The 27,969-nt window shown below is 39.7% G+C and overlaps 1 protein-coding gene across 2 annotated transcripts in view; it reads left to right on the top strand.

Annotated features, from left to right (window-relative positions):
• Positions 1–19,624: 19,624 nt before the first annotated feature.
• EML1 (EMAP like 1) overlaps positions 19,625–27,969 on the top strand; it is a 303,648-nt gene continuing 295,303 nt past the window's right edge. The window contains exon 1 of one of the 2 annotated variants that reach the window (XM_072630249.1): positions 19,625–19,897. In XM_072630249.1, the coding sequence (XP_072486350.1) occupies positions 19,867–19,897 (31 nt within the window). In that variant the 5' untranslated portion in view covers positions 19,625–19,866. The remainder of the gene's footprint in view (positions 19,898–27,969) is intronic. The other variant, XM_072630256.1, reaches the window with a different exon arrangement.

Genomic DNA, 27,969 nt, shown 5'->3' with positions numbered 1-27,969 from the left:
CTGAGTGACGGAGCCGTACACTATCCAAGGATTAATTAAATTCAGGTCTAAATATTCCTCAGTCAAAGCCTTGTTTAGGGGTAGTGGCCAATGTAGTAGATGCTTTGAGTTCCCATATCTTGGTCATGGGTATTTGGAGGGGATGTGATTCTAGGCAGCTAATGCTGAGGAGCCCTAAGACCCTTACATTATATTAGTCCCTAATACATATTTTAGTCATAACTCATAATTCTGTAATATTTTACAATTCATTCATTTGTTGATTCATTTAGCAGACATACATTATGTACCTATCTGGACTGAGTTTAGATAAAACAAAGTTCCTTCTTTAATTTTATTTGAAAATATATTTGAAATGTTTGTTTTATTTAATTTTTTTTAACTACAAATATTTATTTTCTCTCCCTTCCACTCTCCTCCACCCTCCAAAATGGGAAAAAATAAAGCTCTCCTAAAAAATTTTCATAGTCAAGCAAAAATAAAAGTTCTACATTAGTCATGTCCAAAAATATACACCTTATTCTGCATCTTGAGTCTATCACCTCTGTTAGGAAGTAGGTAGCATGCTTTGTTATTTTTTGGTCCTCTAGAATTGTGGTTAGTCAGTGCGTTGATCCAAGTTTAAGCCTTTCCAAGTTATCTTTATAATGGTATTTGTATGGTATAAGTTGATCTCCAAATTCTCCTTCTTCCACTGGGCATTAATAGATCCAAGTCTAGGTGGTAAGGGAGTGTTCAGTATGATCTCTATAAAAGCTGAAGATCTCAAGTGTGAGAAAACAGAGATGTTGAAATGGAATGGCCATACAGAAGGTACGTGCTTCCTCGTGATCTTCCAGTGCCATTGAAAGATCCAACTTGGAGGTCCATAAATAAATAAATAAGCACTTATGGTATTTAAGCACATTGATTTTATGCAAATGGTTGTAGATGAAGTGGTTTTAATCTTGAATATCAAATATAGTTTGCTTTCTTTGAACAGGCTAGAACTTTCCCCCTGCAGTCTATCTACAATGCTAATGTTCAGGAAAGCTTTTTATTAGGCAAAGATAAATCAGCTTACATAATAGCTAACATTTATGTAGGCTTATAGGTTTGGAAATAATTTTATATCTAGATTATCTCCTTTTGTCCTTACAACCTTTAGAAATAGATGCTATTACTACCCTCATTTTGTAGATGAAGAAACTGAGGCAGATGGAAGTTGAAGGACTTGTCTAGGGTTGCAAGGGTAGTCATTGTCGAAGGTAGACAATTTTTTCTTTCCCAGCTCCAAGCTAATTACCCCTAGTGTCACAGCTTCCAGATAAATATTGTTGGAAATAATAAAGTGAATTAAAAATTTTTTTAAAAGAAAAAAAATGTAAGGGAAAACTCTGAAGATGAAAATTAGATGTTCTCCATCCTAGAAAAACGAGGTTCAGCTGCACATGAAGAGGCCAGTGTATACACTACCTCTGTCCCTAGGCACTCACATACAAAGTTTCACAAAAGAGTTGTTGTTTGTCATTATTACTTTTTTTTCAAAGAGGACCAGTGACCTCATGGGGCAATGTCTTGACTTGTCATAAATTGGATTTAAGTGAGGCAGGGCTGCATAAAGTTGTTAGTCTCTCTCTCTCTCTCCAGAGCCATCAATGTCCAGTGGCAAAAAAAAAAAAAAAATCAAGACAATGGGTAATGGCCCAGGATACAGTGGATGAGTTCAGCATCTTTGATGTCTGACCAAACCCTTAGTGCTCCACACACCTGCTTCAGTTGCTTCATGATCCTTGGAATAAATTGTTCTCATCCTCTCATTCCGATGGGAGAAATCTTCACATTCTTGGGGCAGACACCCCTCTAACTCACTGACAGGTTTGAGCTCTGTTGGTTAGCCTCAGTCTGGTTTAGGAATGGATGGTGAAAATGACTGAATAGAAATTTTTACCTTAAAGCAGGGTTTCTTACTTTGTTGTCCATGAACTTTTTTTTTAATCTTGATAATTATACATCAATGTAATTATAAAATGCAAAATATACAAATATAAAAATTTTAAAATAAAATAGATACACAATAGAATTATTTTAAATAAATAAATATTAAATAAGATTTTGAATAAATAAAAGAATTATGAATTTTAAAATGTTTTTCTGAGAAGGAATTCATAGACTTCACCAGACTGTCAAAGGGGTCCATGACAAAAGAGGTTAATAACCCCTGCCCTAAATTAATATGGAGTGGTTTACTAAGGAAAGCGACTTTTGAATCAGGAAGAATTTGTCTATAAGAGAGCCAAGATTTCTCATATCTTCTACCAGGAGATGTCAAATATCTCAGAGCTGAGCTCTGAGGAAGGCTAAAGGAACAAGCTTCTAATGATACTAAGCTCAGGGTTGTTGCCCTAGTTGAAAAGTATACTGTAACTCTCCAGCTAAAGAAGATGGTACAACCTACTTTAGTCACTGGCTGAAGGTGAGAAAAGATTACTATTGCCTTTTAAAGAGTGAGCCAAAGAAACCGATAAATTGACTCATTCAATAGAGATGCTGTGCCCTAAGAAGAGCTCAGTAGCCAACCAACCTATCTGACTCGGCCTGGCACGGCCGCCTACCTCTGTCCAGTGACTGCTCACCCAAGTCTAGCAGTAGTAGAGTCTGGTGAGGAGACATCACCGCTGCAGAGTGCCCTTAAACAGCAGATTAGCCCATCCAGCTGAAATATCACAAGCTAGGTGGATTAAGCCCAGATGAACTGCTGGTCCATTGGAGACACTGTGCTCTACAATGAGCTGACTCAATGGAACACTGGAGTAACCCATAATAAATGTTGTAGGGATTCTCCAGAGAGAAGGACACTGAGGTTATGCAATTCTTGGCCATGTGTGTTCCCTACATGTGTGTCTTGTGCTTTTAGTCTTTGCCAACTTTTCCCTACCCGTGGACTTTCTCTCTCTCTCTCACTCTCTCTCTCTCTCTCTGTGTATATATATATATATATATATATATATATATATATATATATATATATATATATATATATATATATATATATATATATATATATGTATACTATATTTTTTTGCTATGCCATTGGAGTTAATTGCCTCTTCTACAGAATGGATCTGGTTGTTAAGAGGAAGCACACTGTTTGGGATTCATGAGCTGGTGTAGCAAGGATAGCCACCCACCCATAAGGTTTCCCCTAGAAACCTAAGAGTACTAATATCCACCTCTCTGGGGATACAACCTGCCAGCAGCAGTGTGGTGGAATAAATAAGCCCCAAGGTTCTTTTGAAACTACCCTCTTCATCATTTTTTACAGCCAAGTAACAGAAAGGTTTTCTTGCGGGTAAACTCGGTGTAGAGTAAGAGCATTGACCCTGGAGTCAAAGGTCCTGGGTTTGAATCCCACTTTGGACACTTAGTGACCAAAAAGTCATGCAACCTCTAACAAACACCTATTAAGTGTCTACCATGTGTCAAGCATTTCACTATAACATTACTCTGAAAGAGCTTACAAGCTCATGGAAGAGACAAGATTCAAACAACTGTAAAACAACGTATATAGATGATAAATTGGAGATAATTTCAGACTTAAGGGCACTAGTATTTAGGTGGACTGGGAAAGACTTCTTACAAGACATAAATTTTCTTTGTTTGTAAGATGACTATAATAATGGCTATAGTACTTACATTATAGGTAGCTAGACAGTGGAACAGATAAAGTATTAACCCTGGTGTCAGCAGGACCTGAATTCAAATCTAGCTTCAGACTAGCTGTGTGTCCTTGAATGAGTTACTTAACCCTGTTTGCCTCAGTTTCCTCATCTGTAAAATGATCTAGAGAAGGAAATGGCAAACCACTCCAGTACCTTTGCCAAGAAAATTCCAAATGGGGTCATGAAGAGTTAGACAATAATAACTTATATTGTCCTGAGGCTCATCAAGAAATGAAGTATCTAAAGAGGACTTGCCATATGAAGATTAGTTGAAAGAATGGGAGATAATTATTCTGGAAAAGAGAAAACTTGGGGAGGGACACATGGTAATTGTCTAAAAGTGTTTGAAATATTAAATGGTCTTAATAAATTAAATTGTCATAATAAAAAAAAGAAAATTCATTTTTCTCAGCCTTAAGAGGTCAGAACAAGAAGTCATGGCTAGATAATGAGGCAAATTTAGACTAAATGCAAGGAAAAGATCCTAAGAGTTAGAGCTCGTCTAAAGTCAAATAGATTCCCTTGGGAGTTAGTAGGTTCTCCTTCAGTGGAGATCTTTGTATACAGGCTAGATGTCCATTGTTGGGTATTTTGTAGTGTGGGTGACCCTGAGGTGCCTTCTGACTCAGATTCTGTAATTCCTTGAATTTTTTTCTTCTTTCATCACCCTTGTTTTTCAGCAAATGACCTCACCTAAAATAAGGCTGAGAAGGTTGAGGCCAACCACTGTGAGCTTCCCTATCTTCCCTCTTTTAAACCTTAAGACCCTTTGACATATTTGTCCGTCCCCTCCTTCTTTGCTCTAGTCTCTGAGGAAGAGGCGTTCCTTCCTCTTGTCAAAGCTAACCACCCCTAGATATTAATCCTTTATACCTTCTCTAGGAAGTTGCTCCATCAAACATTCCCTCATTTTTCTTCTCCAGTCTCTCTTATCTACTGTAATAGCTAATAACTACTGGCTGAGTGGGAAAGGAGTCCAACACTCTGGAGAACAGTTGGGAACTATGCCCAAAGGGCCATAAAACTGTGAATATCTTTTGATTCAATAGTACTTATTGGGTTTGAATCTCACTAAGATAAAAGCATTAGGAAAATGTTCTATATATATATTTCTAGCAGTTCTTTCTGTGGTAGCAAAGAACTAGAAATTGAGTGGATGCTCATCATTTGGAGAATGGCTGAACAAGTTGCGGTATTTGATTGTGATGGAGTACTATTGTGCCATTATAGAAATGACAAGGGCCATGATTTCAGAAATACCCAGGAAGACATATTATTGGATGCAAAGTGAAAAGCAAGCAGAACCAGGAGAACACTGTACATGCTAATAGCTATGTGGTAGTGACAACCATCCGTGAAAGACAGCTACTCTGAGCAATACGATGATCCACAAGAATTCCAAAGGACTCATGATGAAAAAAAAATGCTTTCTACCTCCAAAAAGAGAATTGATAAACTCCAAGTGCAGATGGAAGCATATTTTTTCCACTTGATTTATTTTTCTTGCTTCCCCCCCCACAACATGGCTAATATGAAAATATGTTTTACATGACTTCACATGTATAATAGATATATATATTTTTGCCTTTTCAATGTTTGAGGGAGGGCTGGGAGGAGGGAAACAATTTGAAACTCAAAATAAAAAAAGAATGTAAAAATAGAAAAATAAATAAAATAGCTAATATTTCTATACAGAGAGAGAGAGAGAGAGAGAGAGAGAGAGAGAGAGAGAGACAGAGAGAGACAGAGAGAGAGACAGAGAGAGAGAGAGAGAGCGCACGCAATAGCAACAGCAGGGGGGCTGGGTTCCATGAGATTGATTCTAAGCCTTGAGGAATTTTACTTGCCTTGGTTTGTCACTGGTTATTAAGAGAATCTAGCAGGAAGTGACTGAACTGTGGCCATTAGGGAAACCACTGGAATATTGCTCAATTTTCTCTACTTTCTGTTCCTCTCTTGTTTTATTGCTGCATGCACCAGGTGAACACGTTTATTATTGTGTTTCTTGGCTTTTAAAATTCTTTCCTTATTAGTAACTTGCATTTTTTAAACAAAGTTTTACTGGAAAAACTTTATTTGTGTTCTGACTTAGTGTTTTTGTCATAGGGAATGTGATAAGCTGTTAGGGGTGGTGGTGAGAGGAATCTATGAATAACTGAGAAAACCAAGTTTAACTGACTGGTGGACCCTCTGGATTTGGCAAATAACAGGTTACCTGACTAATGAGAGCATTTCATGAATTTTGTTTATGATTTATACTTTAAAATTTCCCAGGTTTGCACAGAAAGGAAGCCACAAAGAACTGGGAAATTTGCCCTCTACTAAAACTCTCATGAGCTAATATTATTATTTCCAAGGAGACAGGAAACTTTCTCCCAGAGGTCTCTGCAGTTTTCTCCACTTCTCCCCCCAGCCCAAGGTGGAAGACAGGGAGGAGGAGAGACCTTGAGAGAAGGTCAGTAGATGGAGATGATAATGATCAAGGAAAATCAATTTCATTCTGAGTAGGCCACCAGTGAATGGAGGTAGGTATAAGTAATTCTGCCCACTAGCCACAAAGGTAAGGAGATGAAAAGTGCTCTTTATCCAAACTGTCCTCCACATGACTTCTGCTGAGACTCACAAATATGACCAAAGCTTCTCTATTCTTATAAAACCTTTCCTTGACCCTATTATCCCCTCAAAATGTAGCCCTTTATACTTTCATTGTCAAATTTCTAAATGTTTAGTCATCTCAAGTTCTTCATGATCCCATTTAGGGTTTTCTTGGCAAAGATACTAGAATGGTTTGTCATTTCCTTCTCCCGTTCATTTTACAGATGAGGAAACTGAGGCAAACAGGGTTAGGTGACTAGCCCAGAGTCACACAGCTACTAAGTGGCTAAGGCCATATTTAAACTCAGGAAAATGTCTTCCTGATTCTAGGCCCAGCACTCTAGCTACTGAACCACCTGGCTGCTCCTTAAGTCGCTCCAAGGAATGATCTAGTCTTCTTGTTTACACTTCCTTACTTCTGAATTTGGCTCAAAACCCACCTCTATTAAAACTGTTCACTAGAGCAGTTTTACCAACAATTACTTATTTAGCCAACCATGGATACTGATAACACACTGATGGTAACCACATTTCTACTAGCTGTTTGCACAAGTCGAGTTGGGATGAGTCAGTGCCATGTTTTCTGTGATGACCAGAGTCAGGGATATTTTTATCCTTCAGTTCTCCTTGTCTCTGTGGAGTAGCACCACTAAAAGTGAAAGAATTTGAGGAATTACCCAATTCAAATTAATTCTGAGCCCCCATCCACTGGCTAATCTCATCTGCAGTATTTCCACTAGTCAGTCAATAAGCATTTATAAACAACTACTATGTGCCAGGCACTGTGCTAAATGTGGAAGATACCACCCCAAAAAAGTCAAAAAACAGTTCCTATTCTCAAGGAACTCACATCTTATGGGAGGTAGGAGACAACATGTGAACAACTATGTCCAAATAAGCTAAATACAGGATAAATTGGAAAGAATTAACAGAAGGAAGGCACTAGCCTTTTAGTTGGCACTAGGAAGCCAAGAAGTAGAGTTCAGGAGGAGAGCATGCCGGGAGTAGAGACAGCCACTGAAAATGCCCAGAGTCAGAAGAAGAAGAAATGCACAAGCATTTTTAAGTGTCTACTATGTTCCAGGCACTATGCTAAACTCCTTACAGAGATCTTATCTGACCCTCACAAGCACTCTGGGAGGTAGAGTATCTTGTTCTAGAAATTCAAAGAGGGTAGTGGTGGTAAAGTAGGAAACTGAAAAGGTGGTGAGAGAGGAGGAAGTTATGAAGGACTTGGAATGCCAAGCAGAGGATTTTATATTTGAGAAGTGATAGGGAACCACTGGAGTTTATTAAGTAGGACATAGTTTACTCAGGATGCTTTACTCATGTTTCCCACAGGTCATTGGGTGCAGATGGGGGAAATTTGGGATCAAGTCAATAAACGTTTATTAAGTGTTCACCATGTACCAGGCTCTGTGCTAAGTCTGGGGATACAAAGGAAGGCAAAATCAGTTCCTGTTTTCAGAGTTCACAATCTAAGGGGTAGATATCACATTAACCAATATGTGGGAGTTTTAGCTCTCTCAGTGCCCAGGGGTTGGAATACAGGATCCAGTATGAATTAGAACACAAGAGGACTGGAGATTTGTTTGGTCAGTGGAGGGGACTTCCTATTTCATCTGGTCACAGCTAGCCACATTACGGAATGTGGTTGGTGGAATAAAGAACATGGTTACCATTGTTCTTTTTTACCTGATCCTATTTTCCTCTCTGCTGCCCAGAGCCTCTATTGCTTCTTGCAGTAAGGATGGAAGGGTAGCTGCAGAGTGAGGGGTACTGCATTTAACCCCTGATAGCTTTTCCTTAGTCCACATCCACCACTTTTCAGTTACTTATTTCAGATTTACAGACTATATACACATACACATATACACAGCAGAGTTTCCAGGATCCAGAAGATGTAAAACCCTGCAATTGGATATCAGGTGATCCTGTTTGCCCATGAAGTGCTCCCAAGTCCTTTCATGGCAATCTTTTGGGAGTAAAACTGCCTTTGTCCTGCTATGGCTGAGATGAGAGGTGGGAAGGTTCTGATCAGATAAATATTATATATTGAATCTCCATCTTGCAGGAATCTGAAGAAAGTGAAAGCAGATTGCAAACTACAAAGCAGGTTATACTTTGGGGAATTGACCTCGAAAGGGATCAGAATACTGCCCTCTGTGATGCATGTATCTAATGCTTCTTGATTTGATCATGATTTTGCTAATCTAACTAAACTATTTAACGATGTGTTTGACATTTGAGCAAATGTTAATAGCCACAGGGATCTGCCAGTGGGTGAAAGGTGACATGAATCAATGAATGATTTATTATCATAGATATTAGACTTGGGATAGAGCAGTAGGACCCACAAAATGCCTCAAAGCTGGGATAGTCTTCTGGCGTCTCACACCTCAAGGGCGTGCTAGTCTGTTAAGTATGCTTCTACACCATCTCCTAGATGCACCATACACGCCTCACTCATATGGCTCACACCCTAATTCAGACCCTCATAACCTTTCCACCCACGAGGGGTTATGTAATAGCTTCATATTTGTTTGCCCAACTTCCAGTTTCTCTTCCTCTGCAATCTATTTTCCACACAGCTACCAAAATTATTTTCTTAAATAATAGGTAGTCAGGTACTCCCTCTTACCTTTAGGATAAAATGCAAACTCTTCAGACTAGAATTTAAGATCTTCCAAAAACTGGCTCCAGGCTATTAGTTGTGTCACTCAACTTCTTTGGGACTCAGTTTCTTCATCTGTTTGACTCTTCATGACCCATTTGGGGTTTTCTTGGCAAAAATACTGGGGTGGTTTGCCATTTCCTTCTCCAGCTTATTATACAGATGAGGAAACTGAGGCAAACAGGGTTAAGTGACTTGCCCAGGGTCACACAGGTAGTAAGTGTCTGAGGCCAGATTTGAGCCTTCCTGACTCCGGCCCTGGCATTCTATCCACTGTTCCATCCAGGTGCCCCCAGGACTCTTACAATTCTAAAATTATTATCCTATAATCCTACAGCTTCTCAGTCATTTCATATTATCCTATGACATGCACTATCTATTCTAGCCAAACTGGATTACTAATCACTTCCTCCACTTTCACCAAGAAGGTGAATTCTTTGAAGGCAGAGACTGTTTCATTTTTCTTTGCATCCTTAGAGCCAGCATAAGTGCCTGGCATATAGAGGGTGTTTAATAAATGCTTCTTGACATGCTGACTTATTGAATGATTAAATCCAGTGTTCTTCCCACCGAATTAAATTTAATTGCAACAGAGAAGAGGGTAATGATTTCTTTCCTTTTTTTTTTTTTGGCTGAAGAGGAGTGTCATGATCAAAGTTATGCATTAAGAGGATTACTTAGGAAGATCGCTAGAGCAGCTGAATGATGAATTAAGGGGGTGGGGCAGAGACTGAAGGCAGAAAGATGAGGTAGGAGATTTTAACAATAGGCTAGGTGAGAAAAGATGCCTGCCTGAGTAAGGGTGGTTGCTGTGGGAATGGAAGAGGGAGGCTGGATGTGATACATTATGGAAGGAGAATCCCCTTGGACTTGGCAATTAGATTAGATGTGTGAAGTGAGGGATGGGAAAGCATACAAGATGATTTCAAAGTTATGAGCCTGGGTGACTGGGAGGATACTGGTACTGACAGTGCTGGGTGCCTAGCAAATAATAAAGAATTTAATGAATGAATGAATTGTAAAGTGCTATAGACATGTGAGTAATTCCTGTATCCTGCAGTCTGAGGTCAGGAACCCTGCTGGAAGTGGTAACAGAGCCAGGATCCAGGGAAATCTCTAGAGAAAGCTCTTTCTTCTTTAGGGTTGAAAGAGTCATGGTGAAATTAAAACCCGAAGCATGACATCTCTGTAATTTCTATCACTTAATTCTGTCTTTCAGAAATGTAACTCTCTGTTTGTTCTCATGATTACTTGTTCTCGGAACCTAAAGGTCTATAGTCTATACTTATTTTTTAAAATTTAATTAATTGTCTTGTTTTCAGTTTTCAACAATCACTTCTGTAAGTCTTAAATTTTCTCCCCCTCCTTCTTCCCTCCCTCCTTCCCGCCCCCTCCCTGAGATGGCATGCAATCTTATATGACCTCTACAATACAATCTTATTAAACACATTTTCACATTACTCATGTTGCATAGAAGAATTAAAACAGATGGGAGAAACCACGAGAAATATAGTCTATACTTTTGAATATAATTCAATAGTTCATTGTAGCACATTCATCTAATCTGTAGAAGACAACAAATTACATGAATTATCTTAATATTTTTGTGCTTAAAATAGGCTTTTAAATGGTATTTCTATTATATCATAAATTGGTGTTAATAAAGCAAGTAAAGGGGTTTTTTTTAATGCTAACAAAGCCTGTATTTTTAAAGAAAATTTTTAAAAAGTCCTATTGAATCTCTTTTTGTTTTATTATCAAAGCAAGAAGGACTTATTGACTGAAGAAGTAGAATTTCTGAAGGTCTCTTGAAGGTAGAAAAATAGAAGAGTCAACTTACAAAGAAATAATCACTGATGGGGTAAAGAAGAAAGGGAAAGATAGGCAGGAGTTAGTGGAACAGTTAGTGTTGGTCATGTAAGCTGATGGGGTTGGGTAGAGGGACCAGACAAGAACTGAGATCACAATGTCATTGACATTTAAAAAGGTTAGATTGGAGGAGAGAAGACTTGGGAAGAACATATTATAGAGTATACCAAGGGTGAGGAACCTGTGGCCTTGAGGTCACATGTGGCCCTCTAGGTCCTCAAGCGCAGCCCTTTGACTGAATCCAAACTTTACAGAACAAATACCCTTCATAAAAGGATTTGTTCTGGACTCTGTCAAAAGGCCACATTTGAGGACTTAGAAAGCTACACACATGTGGCCTGGAGGTCACAGGTTCCCCACCCCTGGTTTATACAGAAGGACTGTCATATAGAAGAGAGCATCAGAGGACTGAACCAGGGATTTGCTCTGTTTGGCTTCAGAGGACAGAATTAGTTACATGGAGGATGCTATAGGAAGACAGATTTCAGTCCTGTACAAGAAAAAAATTCCTAGTAGTTAAAGATCTTTAAAAGTAGAATGAATAACCTTGGTAGATGAGTATCCCATGATGAGAGGTTTTTAAGCAGCTGGTGGCATGTGGGTAGAGCACTGACTTTGGGATCAACGTCTGGAGTCAAATCCTGCTTCAGACACTTATTAGTTGTTTGATCCTGGGTAAGTCACTACCTCATTTTCCTCAACTATAAAAGAAGGATGATGATAGCAGCTGCATCTGGCACATAGTGAGTGCTACATAAACGCTTAGTTTCCTCCCTTTCCTCTTCCCCCTTTCAAGCAGAAGTAGCGGGAACACTTGTCGGAAATATCAAATAAAAGAATATTGTCCAAGTGTGTGTTGGACTTGATGAGCTGGGATGATTCTGAGATTCTGTGATATTATGAACCCCATAAAAGTTGATCCACCCTTCATCTCTGCCAACAAAAGACATCTGAAAGATGAAAATTGGTCCAAAGAAGCTTTTTTGATGAATTCTTCTTCTTATTTTTGTTGGTCAAGTAAATCAAGACTACTTCAAGTATTCTAATTAATTAATTTTTCAATTTATATCTTTTATTCAATTATTATTTTTTATTTTAATAGTATTTTATTTTCCAATTGCATGTAAAGACAATTTTTCGCATTCATTTTTAATAAGATCTTGAGTTCCAAATTTTTCTCCTTCCCTCTCTTCCCCTTCCGTAAGCAATTTGATATAGGTTATATATGTGCAATCATGTAAAACATATTTCCATATTAGTCATGTTGTGTTATTCAATGATTATTCAAAACAGAATCAAATCCAAAGTTTTTATTTTAGATGCTACTCACTGAAAGTTATACATGGCTTACAATTACATTAGATCTTTAACTCACTCTTCTATATTGTATATTATGACCACTATTTTAGGAACCTTATAGGGTTGAATCAGTAATGGATTGATTCCTACAAGGAGCTCTAGGAGATAAAATCACTTTCATAAAACTTGGGTCTAGTATCAGTGCTTGTTAATGTCAAGTCACATATAATAACTAGGAAGAGAGTATTTGCTGACCTTCGATGAGCTCAAACCACCTGGCCTGGATGAATTATATCCTGAAGTACTGAAAGAACTGGCCAGCTCTAATGGATAAGTCAATGCTATTGAAAGCTAAAAGATCATGGCCAATGAGAAAGGAACCCTGGGTCTCAAACAAGACAAATGTCTATATTTTAAAAATAAATAAATAATAAATAAATAAAAGGAAGAGGTGGTATTTTGCAGGCTAGAAACTAGTGATCTTAACTCCTATTCCTTGCAAAAGTCTAGAACATTTTAATACAGGATTGGTTTATGAGCATTTAGAAAATAAAGCAGTTATCACTAGAAGCCAATGTGACTACATCAAAAACAAGCCATACTAGACGGATCACATTTCCTTTTCTGACATGGTAACTAGATTGGTAGATCAAGGGAGTGTTTTAGACATGATATATAGGCATACCTTGTTTTATTGTACTTCGCTTTATTGTGCTTCACAGACATTTTTTTTTTTTTACAAATTGAAGGTTTGTGGCAGCCCTGCATTATTGACACTGTTTTTCCAACAGCGTATGCTCCCATTGTGTCTCTGTGTCGCATTTTGGTGATTTTTGTGATATTTCAAACTTTATCGTTATTAGTATACCTCTTATGATCTGTGATCAGTGATGTTTAATATTACTATTCTAATTTGGGGGGGCACCTCAAACTAAGCCCATATGAAAAAGCAAAATTAATAAATATTGTGTATGTTCTTAAGGCTCCAGCCATTCCCCTTGTCTCTCTCCCTCTCTTCAGGCCTCCCTATTCCCTAAGACACAATACTATTGAAGAGTATTACATAAACGTATTTGATAAAGCAGGGGCAATGGTTTTGAGAGGATTGACTCCAATTTTGAAAGTCAGCAAACTGCTATCAAACAGCATCACATGCTACTGAGAAATCCTTCAGGAAAGGAAGAGTCAGTCTATGCACCAAACTTCATTATTGTCTTATTTTAAGAAATTGCCTCCAACCTTCAGCAAGCACCACCCTGATCCATCAGCAGCCATCAGCAATGAGGCAAGACTTTCCACCAGCAAAATGATTATAACTTGCTAAAGGTTCAGGTGACGGTTAGCATTTTTTTAAACAATAAAGTATTTTTTAATCAAGGCATGCACATTGGTTTTTTAGACATAATATTGTCACATATTTAATAGACTACAGAATAGTGTAAATATAACTTTTATTTGCACTGGGAAACCAAACAATTCATGTGGCTCACTTTCTTGAGATATTTGCTTTACTGTGGTGGTCTGGAACCCAACCTGCAGTATCTCCAATGTACTGTACTTAGATTTCAAGAGCATCTGACAAATTTCTCATGCTATTCTTGAGGATATGACTGAGAGATTTGCACCAGATCATAGTAGAGTTAGTCAGATTTAGAAATGTTTAAAGGATTGGACAGAAATAGTAGTTAACAAGGTAGTCAACCAATATTTCTTAAGCACTTACTGCATGCTGGGCATTATGCTAAAGAGCTGAGATCAGTCATTGATGGGTTACCATCATCTAGTAGAATGGCCCAAGGATCTATCTCCCTGGAGCTCTTCAAACTTTTTGTCAGTGACTTGGTTAAAGGTATAGAAGATACATTCGTCAAGTTTGTAACTGACATGAAGTTAGGAAAATTATCAAAAATGTCATACAACTCTTTAAAGCACTCTACAAATGTTATTTCATTTTACTTTCACAACCACCCTGAGAAGAGATGCTAGAATTATCCACATTTTTACAGATGAGGAAACTGAGGCAGACAGAGATACAGTGCTTCATCCATTATACTGCCTAGCTGTATGAATATGACAAAATCAGATTTCAAAAAGATCGTGTTAGACCAGCGAGTCACATTTAATAAAATGAAATTTCATAGGAATAAATATACACTTCTACTTAGATTCAAAACACTACCTTTACAAGAACTAGACAATAATTTCCATGAAAGTTTGGGGATGCGTAGTAGACTATCAGATCAACAGAGTCAATAGTGGCAGCCAGAAAAGTAATTATGTATGAAAACTTGGGCTGCATTAAAAGTGTCCAGAATGAGGGATATAAGAGTTTTCCTCTAATATGTCCTGACTAGATTGGAGTCCTGTGTTCAGCTCGGTGAGATACATCTTACAGAAAACATGGACAAGCTAGACCACACCCAAATGAAAGTCAACCAAAATACTTAGAGCAGGTAGGGAGGAGCCAAGATGGTGCAGTAAAAGATACACATATGCTAACTCCTAACCCACAGTCCATAATTACCTGTAAAGAAGAACTCCCAACAAATTCTGGAGCAACAGAAGCCACAGAACAACAGGGTGGAGGAGATTTCTGTTCCAGAGAGACCTGAAAAACTGACATGAAAGGTCCGTTGCGCACCGGACCCAGAGCGGAACCCAGCCCTGCCTTGGCCACGCAGCACTGAGAGGAGCAGATCCGAGCAGGCTTCAGGGACAGAATCTCCAGCAACCACACAGGTCTCTCCACCCACAGGTGCCAAAAGTCAGTGAGAGGGTCTTTCCAGCTTGCTGAGAGGGGAGCAGGGTATCTCCATAACTCAGGCCCCCTCGGGAGGCAGCAGCGGAGGCAGCAGCGGACAAGGGCTCCCAAAGCAGGCAGGAGCTCAGATCCATTGTTGAAGGTCTCCATGTAAACCCCCTGGGGGAACTGAGGAGCCCCGTGTGGCGGCCCTGCCCCCACCTGAGCAGCTGAACTTAATCTCACACTGAATAGCAGCCCCACCCCTGCCCAAAGCCCTGAGGCTGGGGAGCAGTATTTGAATCTCAGCCCCCAAGCACTAGCTGGGTGGATCTGGAGGCCAGGTGGGTGCAGAAAGGAAACTCAGAAGTCAAGTCACTGGCTGGGAAAATGCCCAGAAAAGGGAAAAAAAACAAGACCATAGAAGGTTACTTTCTTGGTGAACAGATAATTCCTCTCTTCCTTTCTGATGAGGGAGATCAATGCTTACCATCAGGGAAAGAGACAGAAGTCAAGGCTTCTGTATCCCACACATCCAAAATAAATATTCCATGGGCTCAGGCCATGGAAGAGCTCAAAAAGGATTTTGAAAATCAAGTTAGAGAGGTGGAGGAAAAATTGGAAAGAGAAATGAGAGAGATGCAAGAAAAGCATGAAAAGCAGGTCAACACCTTGATAAAGGAGACCCAAAAAAATGCTGAAGAAAATCACACCTTGAAAAATAGGCTAACTCAATTGGCAAAAGAGGTTCAAAAAGCCAATGAGGAGAAGAATGCTTTCAAAAACAGAATCAGCCAAATGGAAAAGGAGATTCAAAAGCTCACTGAAGAAAATAGTTCTTTCAAAATTAGAATGGAACAGATGGAGGCTAATGACTTTGTGAGAAACCAAGAAATCACAAAACAAAACCAAAAGAATGAAAAAGTGGAAGATAATGTGAAATATCTCATTGGAAAAGCAACTGACCTGGAAAATAGATCCAGGAGAGACAATTAAAAATTATGGGACTACCTGAAAGCCATGATCAAAAAAAGAGCCTAGACATCATCTTTCATGAAATTATCAAGGAAAACTCCCCTGAGATTCTAGAACCAGAGGGCAAAATAAGTATTCAAGGAATCCACCAATCACCACCTCAAAGAGATCCAAAAAGAGAAACTCCTAGGAACATTGTGGCCAAATTCCAGAGTTCTCTGGTCAAGGAGAAAATATTGCAAGCAGCTAGAAAGAAACAATTCAAGTATTATAGAAATACAATCAGGATAACACAAGATCTAGCAGCTTCTACATTAAGGGATCGCAGGGCGTGGAATAGGACATTCCAGAAATCAAAGGAACTAGGACTAAAACCAAGAATCACCTACCCAGCAAAACTGAGTATAATACTTCAGGGGAAAAAATGGTCTTTCAATGAAATTGGGGACTTTCAAGCATTCTTGATGAAAAGACCAGAGCTGAAAAGAAAATTTGACTTTCAAACACAAGAATGAAGAGAAGCATGAAAAGGTAAACAGCAAAGAGAAATCACAAGGGACTTACTAAAGTTGAACTGTTTACATTCCTACATGGAAAGAAAATATTTGTAACTCTTGAAACTTTTCAGTATCTGGGTAGTGGGTGGGATTACACACACACACACACACACACACACACACACACATACACACAGATGGAGTACAGGGTGAATTGAATAGGATGGGATTATACCTTAAAATAATGAAATTAAGCAGTGAGAGAGAAATATATAGGGAGGAGCAAGGGAGAAATGGAATGGGGCAAATTATCTCTCATAAAAGATTCAGGCAAAAGACTTTTTAGTGGAGGAAAAAAGAGGGGAAGTGAGAGAAAAACATGAAGTTTACTCTCATCACATTTGGCTAAAGGAAGGAATAAAATGCACACTCATTTTGGTATGAAAACCTATCTTACAATACAGGAAAGTGGAGGAGAAGGGGATAAGCAGGGTGGGGAGGATGATGAAAGGGAGGGCAATGAGAGAAGGGAGCAATTTGAAGTCAACACTCTTGGGGAGGGACAGGATCAAAAGAGAGAATAGAAGCAATGGGGGGCAGGATAAGATGGAGGGAAATATAGTTAGTCTTACACAACATGACTATTATGGAAGTCATTTGCAAAACTACACAGATATAGCCTATATTGAATTGCTTGCCTTCCAAAGGGAATGGGTGGGGAGGGAGGGATGAAGAGAAGTTGGAACTCAAAGTTTTAGGAACAACTGTCGAGTACTGTTCTTGCCACTAGGAAATAGGAAATACAGGTATTGGGGTATAGAAAGTTATCTGGTCCTACAGGACAAAAGAGAAGATGGAGACAAGGGCAGAGAGGGATGATAGAAGAGAGAGCAGATTGGTGATAGGGGCAATTAGACTGCTCGGTGTTTTGGGTGGGAAGAGGGGACAAATGGGGAGAAAATTTGGAACCCAAAATTTTATGAAAATGAATGTTAAAAGTTAAACAAATAAAATAAAATAAAAAATAAAAAAAATACTTAGAGCATTGGAAACAATATTATGTGAAGATCAACTGAACAGGACTTTTAGCCTGGAGAAGACTTAGGGGAGACATGGGAGCAGTCTCCAAGGACTTGAATGACTGACATGTAGAAGAGAGGTTAGTCTTTTTTTCTGATTGTCCCCAGAGGTTAGAAATAGGACCAATGGCCAGTCACTAACAAAGAGCTCCTGGCAATTTCATGCCTCCCCACCCCCATTCCCACTCCATCCACTTCAGGATCACAGTCTGATCTAGTTATTTGTAAAAGAAAAAGGACAAAAAAGTCAGTTTTTTCCACAAAGTCCATCTCACAAATTTCTGAGTTAGTTAGTTTGGTTAGCACTAAATTTGGTTTTCACTAAAACCCATTCTCTGAAAGGCACCAAAGGTCATGACCACACCATTCATAAGGAAAGGTAGTTCACTTTCCAAATAAAGACATTGCTATGATGGAAGGAACACTGGTCCTAGGATCTGAGAGTCTGGGTTGAAATCTCACTTCTGAAACTGGGACAAGGTACTTAGCACCCCTGGATGGACATCATTTTCCTCATGTAAAATGGGAACTAGATAACCCCCGAGGTCCCTTCCAGTTTTAAATCTCTGATCCTAAGAAATCAAAATCAAGAAGTACTTTTGACTCACTCCATATTTTAAGGCAAATTGCCCCACAGCCAGAATTGTCCTTAAGTAGAATGTTTTATTGGGGTCTGCAAGTGTGCTAGGGGCACTTCTAAACAGCTTGCAAGAGCCACTTGTTAAAATTTTCAGTATGAGCATTTATACCTCAGAAATCAGCAAGACTTGCTTTGCTTTTTTGTTGATTATCTAGCCCAAGGATTTGGGCCAATTCAGTCAAAGGGCCACACTTGAGGACCTAGAGGGCCACGTGTGGCCTCGAGTTCGCAGGCTCCCCATCCCTGGTCTAGCTTTAAGAAAAATTTAGTGTGCCCATATATCTCCTTCCCCTCTCCCCCAGACAGCCTGGTTGTTAAAGATTTACCAACATATCCCTGTATCACTCTATAAACATTGCCTGAATTCAGTAAGAGTACAGTCGAAGTCTCAGGGAATGAAGTCATCACCAAGAGGTCTGGTGACTATAGACTAAGAATAATAAACGACAGATTTTTTTTATAGAACTTCAAGGTTTGCAAAGTGCTTTTTATATTCATTATCATTTGAACCTCACTGATGGGGTTCTTCTCTGGACGTCCTAAAGCACTAGCTGGAGAAACACTTATTGGAGACAGTGTAGAGGGGATTCCTTGTGAAGGCTGAGTTAGGCAACGTGCTTCTAGGCTCTTGCCCCAGCCCAAGATTCTCTTGTCATGTCTAATTGTTTGTGACCTCATTTGGAGTTTTCTTGGCAAAGACACTGGAATGATTTGCTATTTCCTTCTCCAGCTTCTTTTACAGATGAGGAAACTGAGGCAAAGAGGGTTAAGTGACTTGCCCAAGGTAACACAGCTAGTAAGTGTCTGAGATCAAATTTGAACTCAGATCCTCCTGGCTCCAGGACCAGCGCTCTATATATTGCATCACGATTCTGTGGTCCTACGAAAACAATTTGATGGGGTGGGGAGAGGCGGGGTCATCTCCAGTCCCTGATCTGTATCTGGCCACCATACCCAGAAGTCTCTGGAGGAGAGAGTGAGGCTGGTGGCTTTGCACAGCCTCACTTAAATCCAATTCACTTGCAAGTCATGGCATCAGCTTCCTGATGACACCGTCCTCTTCCAGAAGGAAGGACAAAGAATGAATGATATAACCCTGAGAATTCCACTTCTCTTTTGTCTCTTTGTTTCCTAATCTGTCTAATGTAGGGATGAATCTAAGATGATCTCTCAAGTCCCTGTGTGAGCTCTAAATCCTGTGATCTCCTATGAATGAAAATTTTTCTTTCCAGTGTCTCACAGGACTCTCATAAAAAAAAAAAAAAAAGCCCCAGGTCAACTTTTAGCATTATGGACATGTGAGTTATTGATATTGTTAATGTTGGGAGTACCTGTGTGATTTCAGCAGAGAGAGCCTGGATTCTCCTGAGCACTTCAGATTTGTTAGGGAATTTGGATCTCTGTGGCCCCTTCGCCTCCCAGTCTCCTCTCTCCTTTAAAGGACATGGGTGCTCCTTTAGAGTCTTTTTCCATTCTAAGGGGTGGCCCTTCTCTCTGAGTAATGCGCCCCTGTGACATTAAAGAGGAAACAGAGAAGGGGAGGGAGGACAACCAGCTTATCCACCAATAGCCTGCTCTTTTGGCACAAAAGCACATTCTTATCTTTCCATCCCATAATGAGAAGGCAGATGGGAATTGTTGCTTGAACTCCCTGGGCGGGGATATTTGTGGCCAGGGCAGCTGGAAATATTCAGCCTTTCCCCCTGCGCTTTACTCACTGGAGAAGTTGCCTGCAGCCGGATTTTTCCCGTGATTTCTTCCCTCTCCAGCCGGGTCCTGCCCGAGACAACTTTTCACATGATGTCAGACTATGAAGGACTCCCTGTGGGTGAGTGCCAGGTTTATATTTACCCCGTGGCCCCCAGGCCTCCCTGGGCTCAGGTTGCAAAGTCGAACACCCAGGCTGGCTCGGGGGTCTGGGAAGTGAACTGAAGGGGGACCAAGGGGTCCCAGAAAGCAAACAGGCACAGGGGTAGCATGGATCTTGCAAAGGTTTTTGTTTTTTGGGTGGGGAGGGGTTACAGTTTGTCAGGGCACAATTCTGGCCTGGGTGCTGTCAACTGCAAGTTGGAAGAAGCTGTCGGAACCTGTTCACTGAAGCAGACGGGCTGGGTTCCTGGTGGGTCTGATTGGGCTCAGAAGGGGGTTGTTTCATCCAGGAGGCTGGGAGCGACCTCCTGAGCAAACACCGCTTTCATATTTGGGATGGTGACTCCTCAGAGCCTCCAAACTGTCATCGAAGGAAGCTTTGATTTAAACCTCTCCCCCACTGCTAGCTGAGTGGGTACTCTATTTTGAGACTATGTCTACACATTCAAAGGAAAGTAGAGAACCGAGGGCAGTATTAGTCATTCCAGTGGCGCCCCATCCTCCCCTCCTTCTGCTCAGGTAAATGAGGCAAACTTGGGGTGGATTTAGAATTTGTGTTTCTTGTTGCCTGAATTATTCCAAATAATAACTCAGCTATCTAGTCTATCTTTACATGTAAGAAATGGACTACATGCTTTGTATATTATCTGAAATAGAGTATAAACTCTTATTAGGAAACTTTATAGATTTACAGACCATTTCCTCCAGTTTAAGTACTTTTATTTTACTGGACCTGTGATTTCACCAATACAGAGAGCTTCCAGGAATGAAATGCCCTCTATGGATGCGCTTTGGTTCCTTTTCTGAATTACATAGTGAAGGAACTTTTTATCTGGGGTCCACAAACTCCTAGGGGGTGAACAGTTTTCATGGGATCCATGAACTTGGTGAGAAAATAATACGTCTTTGTTTCAATATAATTGATTGTCTCTATTTTTTTCATGCTTAAAAACATTTTTCTTTCTGAGAAAAGATCCATAGATTCCACCAGACTATCAGAGGGGTTCATGACACCAAAAAAAAAAAAATCCTGGATTTAATCTTAGAGATTTGCCTGGGGCCCTGAGAAGTTTAAGTGAATGGCCCAGTGTCTCAGTCAGTATGTGTCATAGGTGGGTCCCAAAGTCACATCTTCCCAACCCTGAGGCTAATTCCTCTAGCTAATATATCATGTTGACCCTTAGTATAAGTATTACCCCATTTTTATAAATGAGGAAACTCAGAAAGGTGTACCTTGATTATGATCAGATGACTGGATTGTGTGGGGGCCAAGACTGAAACCCATGTCTTCTGACTGAAACTTCAGTGTCCTTTCCACTTTCCACCTTGTCTCACAATGACAAAAAGAAAATCACTCGTGTAATATCATAGAAACCCCTGAAAGGGACTGGAAGGCACTGAAAGGTCCATTAGAGGACAAATAGTCATCCAGCCTCTGATTATACACCTCCAGGGGTGAGGAGTTCATTACCTCTCAAAGCATCTCCATCCATTTTTAGACATCTTGATTGTTAGGAAAATGGTCTTTATTTTGAGCTGGAGTCTGTCTCCCATAACATTTCTGCTTTGATCCTAATTCTGTCTTCTGAGGACAAGAATAAATTAAATTCTTGTACCCTGGGACATCCCTTCAAATGCTCAAAGACAGCTATCGTCTCCTCTCTGTCTTCTTTTTTAAAGTCCAAACACCCCCTAATCATTCAAGCAGGGAGGCAGGCAGTTCCTCAGGAGCCATGCTCACCTCAGGAACACTTTAATAGGGGGTTTGCCTGCCAGCATCCTTCTTTTAGAACTTACAGTAGATACACTTAGTACAGCTGTAAGAGACAGAGTGACAGAGACAGGTTGCTTATGTTAAGCCCCAGAACAACTACAAAAAACCAACCAACCACAACAGTCTCATGGGCCCTGCAGAGAGCCAGCCTGCTCTCACTCTAGGAACTGATCAATATCATTGTATTAAGAATGAGAAATTGTTCAGACAGGCCCTTTTTGGCTCTATCTCTCATCGAGCTGACCTAGCAAAGGGGAAAACTCTCTTGCCTTTTTTTGCAGGAGACTTGGCTCAGGGCTTTGGTAGCTCTGGGCTCTTGCTAATAAGCACTATGTTGAGAGGGATATTTCAGGAGTCCTGGACAATATTTAGCCTGCATCTGATATGAATAATGAAATGGATATCAAGTGTGGGCAGCATCATATACCCTGTCCAGCAGCTCCTTGTTTCTCTGTCCTGTTCAAGCAGGGGGACTGAAGAGGGTGATGGGGTGTCCTTTGGGTAACACTATAGTGTAAAAGAAAGAACAGTACCTTAGGAGCCAAGAGTCCTCTCTGTCATTCCTGGTCCCATCGCAAATTTGTTGTAATGTGCTGGGCAACTCACTTGCTATCTCTGGGCCTTGGTTTTCCAACTAATAAAATGAGGGGACCAGAGGACTTCTAATGTCTCTTCTCACTCTAACTCAGTGTCCCCAAAATCTCAGCTCAGTTTTAAACTAGTTTAAGCTGACTTAAAACTGCCCCAAGACTTTTGGGACACCTGGTATCCTATGGTTCTGTAATTCAAACTGGTTTCTATTGTAGACACACCCTATAAACAGAGAGATTTGTTTATTTTTATTAAAGAGGGAAACTTTACAAAGGAAACACATGTCTCAGAGTTTGTTGTCTAACGCTTAGTGTTTCAAAGAACTCCACTGCAGGAAAAAATAATTGGTTCCCAGGAGGGTTATCATGTGAAGCATAATTTGTTCCTGGAATTATCTAATTGTTAAAGGGGGTCTATTCTTCATCATGGGGCTATGAAATAAGAAAAAATTGCCTGTCATACTGGTCATTTGATATTGTCTCTCCCAATTATTGTACAGCTTTAAAAATGTAGTGCCTTATTAGTCTGTCAGAAAAAAAAGAATTCAAAGGTATAAACCCAATTGAAAGAAAGGCCACTGGGTTTTGCTGGATTTGATGGAACAGCACAACGAGCGTCATGAGGAAACTAGCACTCTTTCTAGTAAGAAACGTGTAGATAGAAAGGTCACTGAAGTGTAGGCATAAGACAACATTCATAAATAATAGAATCCTGGAGCAGGAAGGGAACGAGCTGTTTAGAACGAACCTTTATGAAAGACTTGCTGTGTGTATGTCCCTGAGCTAGCTTGCAGAATGGGATACAAAGTGAAATAAGGCACTTTTACTCAACAGCCAGGTGCCTCAATGGATAGAGTGCTGGACCTAGAGTCAGAAGGACCTGTGTCCAAATCTGGCCTCAGATACTAGCTGTGTGACCCTGGGCAAGTTGCTTAAACCTCTTTGCCTCAGTTTCCTCATCTGTAAAATGAACTGCAGAAGGCAGTGGCAAACCACTTCCATATTTTCATGAAGAAAACCCCATAAAAGGATCACAGAGCTGAATAACATGATCCTTTTCCTTTGAAACAATAGCCTCCTGTTGTTGTAGGATGAACCCTGAGCTCAATTCATATTCAAATTCTACTACTTACTGTGGGACCCTGAGTATACCTTATTACCTCTGCCTCCCAGTTTCCTCCTGTAAAATGAAATGGGTGAACTAGATGACTTCTGAGACCCCTTCCTGGTCTGACATTCTATGTTCTGTGATTCTAAGATTTTATCTATTGCTGGCATTCTATTGTCATTCATTCTATTAAGTTAATATAAAGGGGGGAAAACACCTATGGTATGGATAACTTTTCCCTAAAAAGCAAATGAACAGCTCTCAAATGATTTAATTATCCAAGGACTTCAGAATCAATGGCTAAACGGTATTTTCTCAGTCAGTTTGGTCACATACATGAACACAATAGACAAAGTAATTTTTCAATCCAAATGTTCTAATAAGTAGAAATATTTGCATTTTTACCTGTAGAAGGAACTTAGTAAGATACTAATGTTTGGGGGTTTTTTTGCTTTGGTGTTTTTTCTGCCTCGGTCTCTACTAAATGTTGGACCAAGGGTTATTGTGTGTCAATCTGGGTACCTCAAAATATTCTGAATGGTGGAAAGAATCTGAACCTGATGAGAAGCAAAGTAATGTAGAATAAAACAGACCTGGAAGGCAAATTGGAGATCCTCTAATCCAATGATTATCAAACTTTTGATCTCAAGACCCCTTTACCCTCCTACAGATTGTTGAGGACCCTTCCCTCAAAGAGCTTTTGTTTATGTGGGTTATTGCCATTAATATGTACAGTATTAGAAATTAAAGCCTCTTTTTACTATTAGAAAAATAGTTTCAACTTCATCAACTCGTTGAAAGGGTTTTGAGGAGCCCCAGGAGTTCCACAGACCAAATTTTGAGAACCATTGCTCTAGCTCAATTCCTGTATTTTAATTTTAAAGATAAAGAAATTGAGGCTATGAGATGGAAAATGATTTCCTAAGGTCACATTGATAATTAGGAAAAGAGTCAGGACTAAAACCCATATCTCTTGACTCTTGCACTCAGTCTTTTTCCATCAGGGAAGCAGTATAGTTTAGTGGAAGGAACCCTAGCTTGGAAATCAAGACACCTAGGCTCTGGTCCCAAGTCACTTATTAACCATGTATTTTGGTTGGGTTACTTCCCATCTCAGAGCCTCAGTTTCCTCATCTGTGCAGTGAGGAAATGCCTTCCCTCCAGCTCTGCTATTCTATGATATTATGACCTGAATTTGACTCCTAGCATTACCACTTTCTAGTTGCATGATCAGGCAGGTCACTTTGTGCTTGAACCTCAGGTTTCTTATCTCAAAAATGGGGATACGACGACCTGTAGGGTTACTGTGACGGTCAAATGAGATAAGCACTTTGCAAGTATAAGGAGTTGTATGAATATAAATTATTGATAGTTATTATAAATATTTTATTCCTCTGCTTTCTCTCAACATTTTTGTCTTAGCAATGTAGAGAGGAAGTTAAAAAAAAAGAGCACTTGGTTTGAAGTGACTTGACTTAGTGTGACACTTGATAATGGTGACCCCTCATTAAGAGGTCACCTCTCAGTCTCAGTTATCTCTATGTAAGAGGAAGACAACCATGCACAGTTGTAAGGAAAATACTCTTTAAGCCTTAAAAGTACCCTGGAAATGTTGGTTACTGGACAGCATTTTAGCCTAATGTACTCATTCATTCCACATCTGTTGGAGAGATGAAAGCTGGTCAAATTCTTGACAGGAGATTTTAATTTGATGTCACTCATTCCACTAGTATAGGTGAATGACATCCCAGCCACCCCCGAGGCCTGCCTTTGGTCTCTTTCTTGTTAGGGAATGTTGGCAGACTGCTTCACTCCATCAGGACCAGCTACATAGATTTCCTGTCATTATTACATGTAGATAAAAGCAAACCATATCAATTATTTAAGGTCTCCTTTCCCTAGCCAGGGAGATTTCCCTCCTGTGGGAGAGAAAAAGGTAGAGAGTTAGAAGAATGGGGTGGTTCAGTCTGGCTCTAATATCTTATCTGGATATATGGGAGGTTCTAAGGTATATTTCCTCACTGTCTCCTATGATTTAGGCCACAGGGGTGAGGAGCCTGTGGCCTCGAGGTCACATGTGGCCCTCTAGGTCCTCAAGTGCAGCCCTTTGACTGAATCCAAACTTCACAGAACAAATCTTTTAAATTAAGACCCTAAATTTTAGGATCTTTGTGAGAAGGAACAGCACAGAACAACAATTCTAAAAAGTCAAAGGGAGAAGAGAGCTACTATGGATTTCTCACCCTGTTTGAACATGAACTCCAGTGATCTATAGTAGTCTGATTCTCATTCTTAGGTATCAACTTTGATTGAGGGTTTAGTAGGAAGATGGCAGATCTATGAGGTTCAAACATAGGAAATTCTCCACATTATTGCCTTATCTTTTTTCTTATTATTTTATTTAGTGACAATTATGGTTTAAAAAAACCAATAGATGACGTGGAAATCTTTAAGGTGGATGGAGTCTTACTTACAGATTGTCTAACTCCCTGTTTTTATGAATGAGAAAACAAGTACAAAGAAGAGAAGGGTTCCAAAGTCACACAGTGAGTTACTGACAGCTTGACCAGTGTACATCTCCCCAGCTCAGAGATATTTCTGCTATGTAAAGTTTTGGTTTTCTCTTAAAAATCAGAACTCCCTGGAAGGGAGCAATGGTATCAAAAATGTTAATAGTGTATGTCCTAGGGTGTATGAGTTTATGGAATCATCCCCTGTGATTTGGTTTAAATCAGAGTAGAGCTCAGAAGGAAAAGGACAGAATGGGGAGAGGAAAAAAGAGCTACTCATTTAAGAAGTGTGAAGTTAGGGAGATGAGCTGACTTTAGAGGATGGTAGATTTAGAGTTGACCTTAGGGGCTATACAATTCAACATCTTCATTTTATAGCTGAAGAAACTAAAGCCAAGATCCTTGTGAACTATTTGAGTCCTAAGCGTAGGTAACACTTACAGTGAGGTAGAAAGGAGTGTTCCCTGACCCTTTAGCAACCCTAGGTGTGCTTTCTCTGCATTTGCCGAGAAGGAAGCTGTTCTACTCTTGCATGATAGTGTAAGTCCTTATACGTATAGGACAGGAGTTCTTTTTTTTTTTTTTAAAGATTAATTAATTTGTAGTTTTCAACATTCACTTTTATAAAATGCTGAGTTCTGAAATTTCCCCCTCTCCCCTTCACTCTGCACAAGATGACATGCAATCTGATATAGACTGTACATGTTTGATCATACTGAATATATTTCTACATTAGTCATGTTGTGAAAGAAGAATCAGAACAAAAGGGAAAAACCATGAGAAAGAAAAAACAAACAAAAAAAGAGAAAATAGTAGGCTTTGATCTGCATTCAGATTCCATAGTTCTTCCTCTGGATGTGGACAGCATTTTCTATCATGAATCCTTTGGAATTGTCTTAGATCCTTGCATTGCTGAGAAGAGCTAAGTCTATCAAAGTTGGTTATTGCATAGTATTACTGTTACTGTGTAAAATGTTCTCCTGGTTCTTCTCACTTCACTCAGCATCAGTTCATGCAAGTCTCTCCTGGTTTTTGTGAAATCTGCCTGCTCATCATTTCTTATAGCACAACAGTATTCCGTTACATCATATATCACAACTTGTTCAACCATTCCCCAATTGATGGGCATCCTCTCAATTTCTAACTCTTTGTAGGGCAGGGGTTCTTAAACTTTTGGTTGTCTTGGACCCCTTTGGTGAAGCCCATAATCCCCTTCTCAGAATAATATTTTTAAATGCATAAGATAAAATACACAGGATCACACAGAAAACCAGTTATATTGAAGTACAGTTATCAAAATCGTTTTCCAAAAACAAGTTCATGGACCCCAGGATAAGAATCTGTCATCTGTGGGAAGATGGGCAGCCAGGTGGTACAGTGGATAGAATTCTAGGTCTGGAGTCAGGAGGATATGAATTCAAATCTAGCCTCAGACATAGCTCTGTGACCCTGGGAAAGTCACTTAATCCTGTTTGGCTCAGTTTCCTCATCTGTAAAATGAGCTGAAGAAGGAAATAGCAAGCCACGTCAGTATCTTTGCCAGCAAAAACCCCAAATGGGGTCACCAAAAGTTGGACACAACTAAAAATAACTAAACAATAAATAGGAAGATGGGGTGTGCCAGAGATCTTGTCCAAAAGTTACATGGGTAGTAAGTGGAAGAATTATGATACTCCATCCAGGCTCCCTGACATCAAAGCCCACATTACATCATGCTGCCCAACTCCTACAACTTTGTATTTGAGCAGCTAGGACAATGAGGGAACTAGAAGCCAAGATACATAAATATCAGTGGAAGGAACTGGGGAGGTTTAGGCTGAAGAAGAAAAGACTTAGGAGAAAGTATGATCCATATCTTCAAACATAGGATCATAGAATTTAGAGCTAAAAGCAAATTTAGAGATGATCTGTTCCAACCAGACTCCTTTTATGAGGTTCAGAAAAGCAAAATGACTTGTCTAAGACTACCTAGCGAGTAACTAACACAACCTGAACTGGAACTCAGGCTTTCTGATTCCCAGTCCCACGCGTAACTCTTTCTACTGCACC

Source organism: Notamacropus eugenii, chromosome 1, assembly GCF_028372415.1.
Source record: "Notamacropus eugenii isolate mMacEug1 chromosome 1, mMacEug1.pri_v2, whole genome shotgun sequence".
NCBI classification, from domain to species: Eukaryota; Metazoa; Chordata; class Mammalia; order Diprotodontia; family Macropodidae; genus Notamacropus; species Notamacropus eugenii.
The sequence above is the reverse complement of the archived record's forward strand: the minus strand, read 5'-3'. Positions and strand labels throughout refer to the sequence as shown.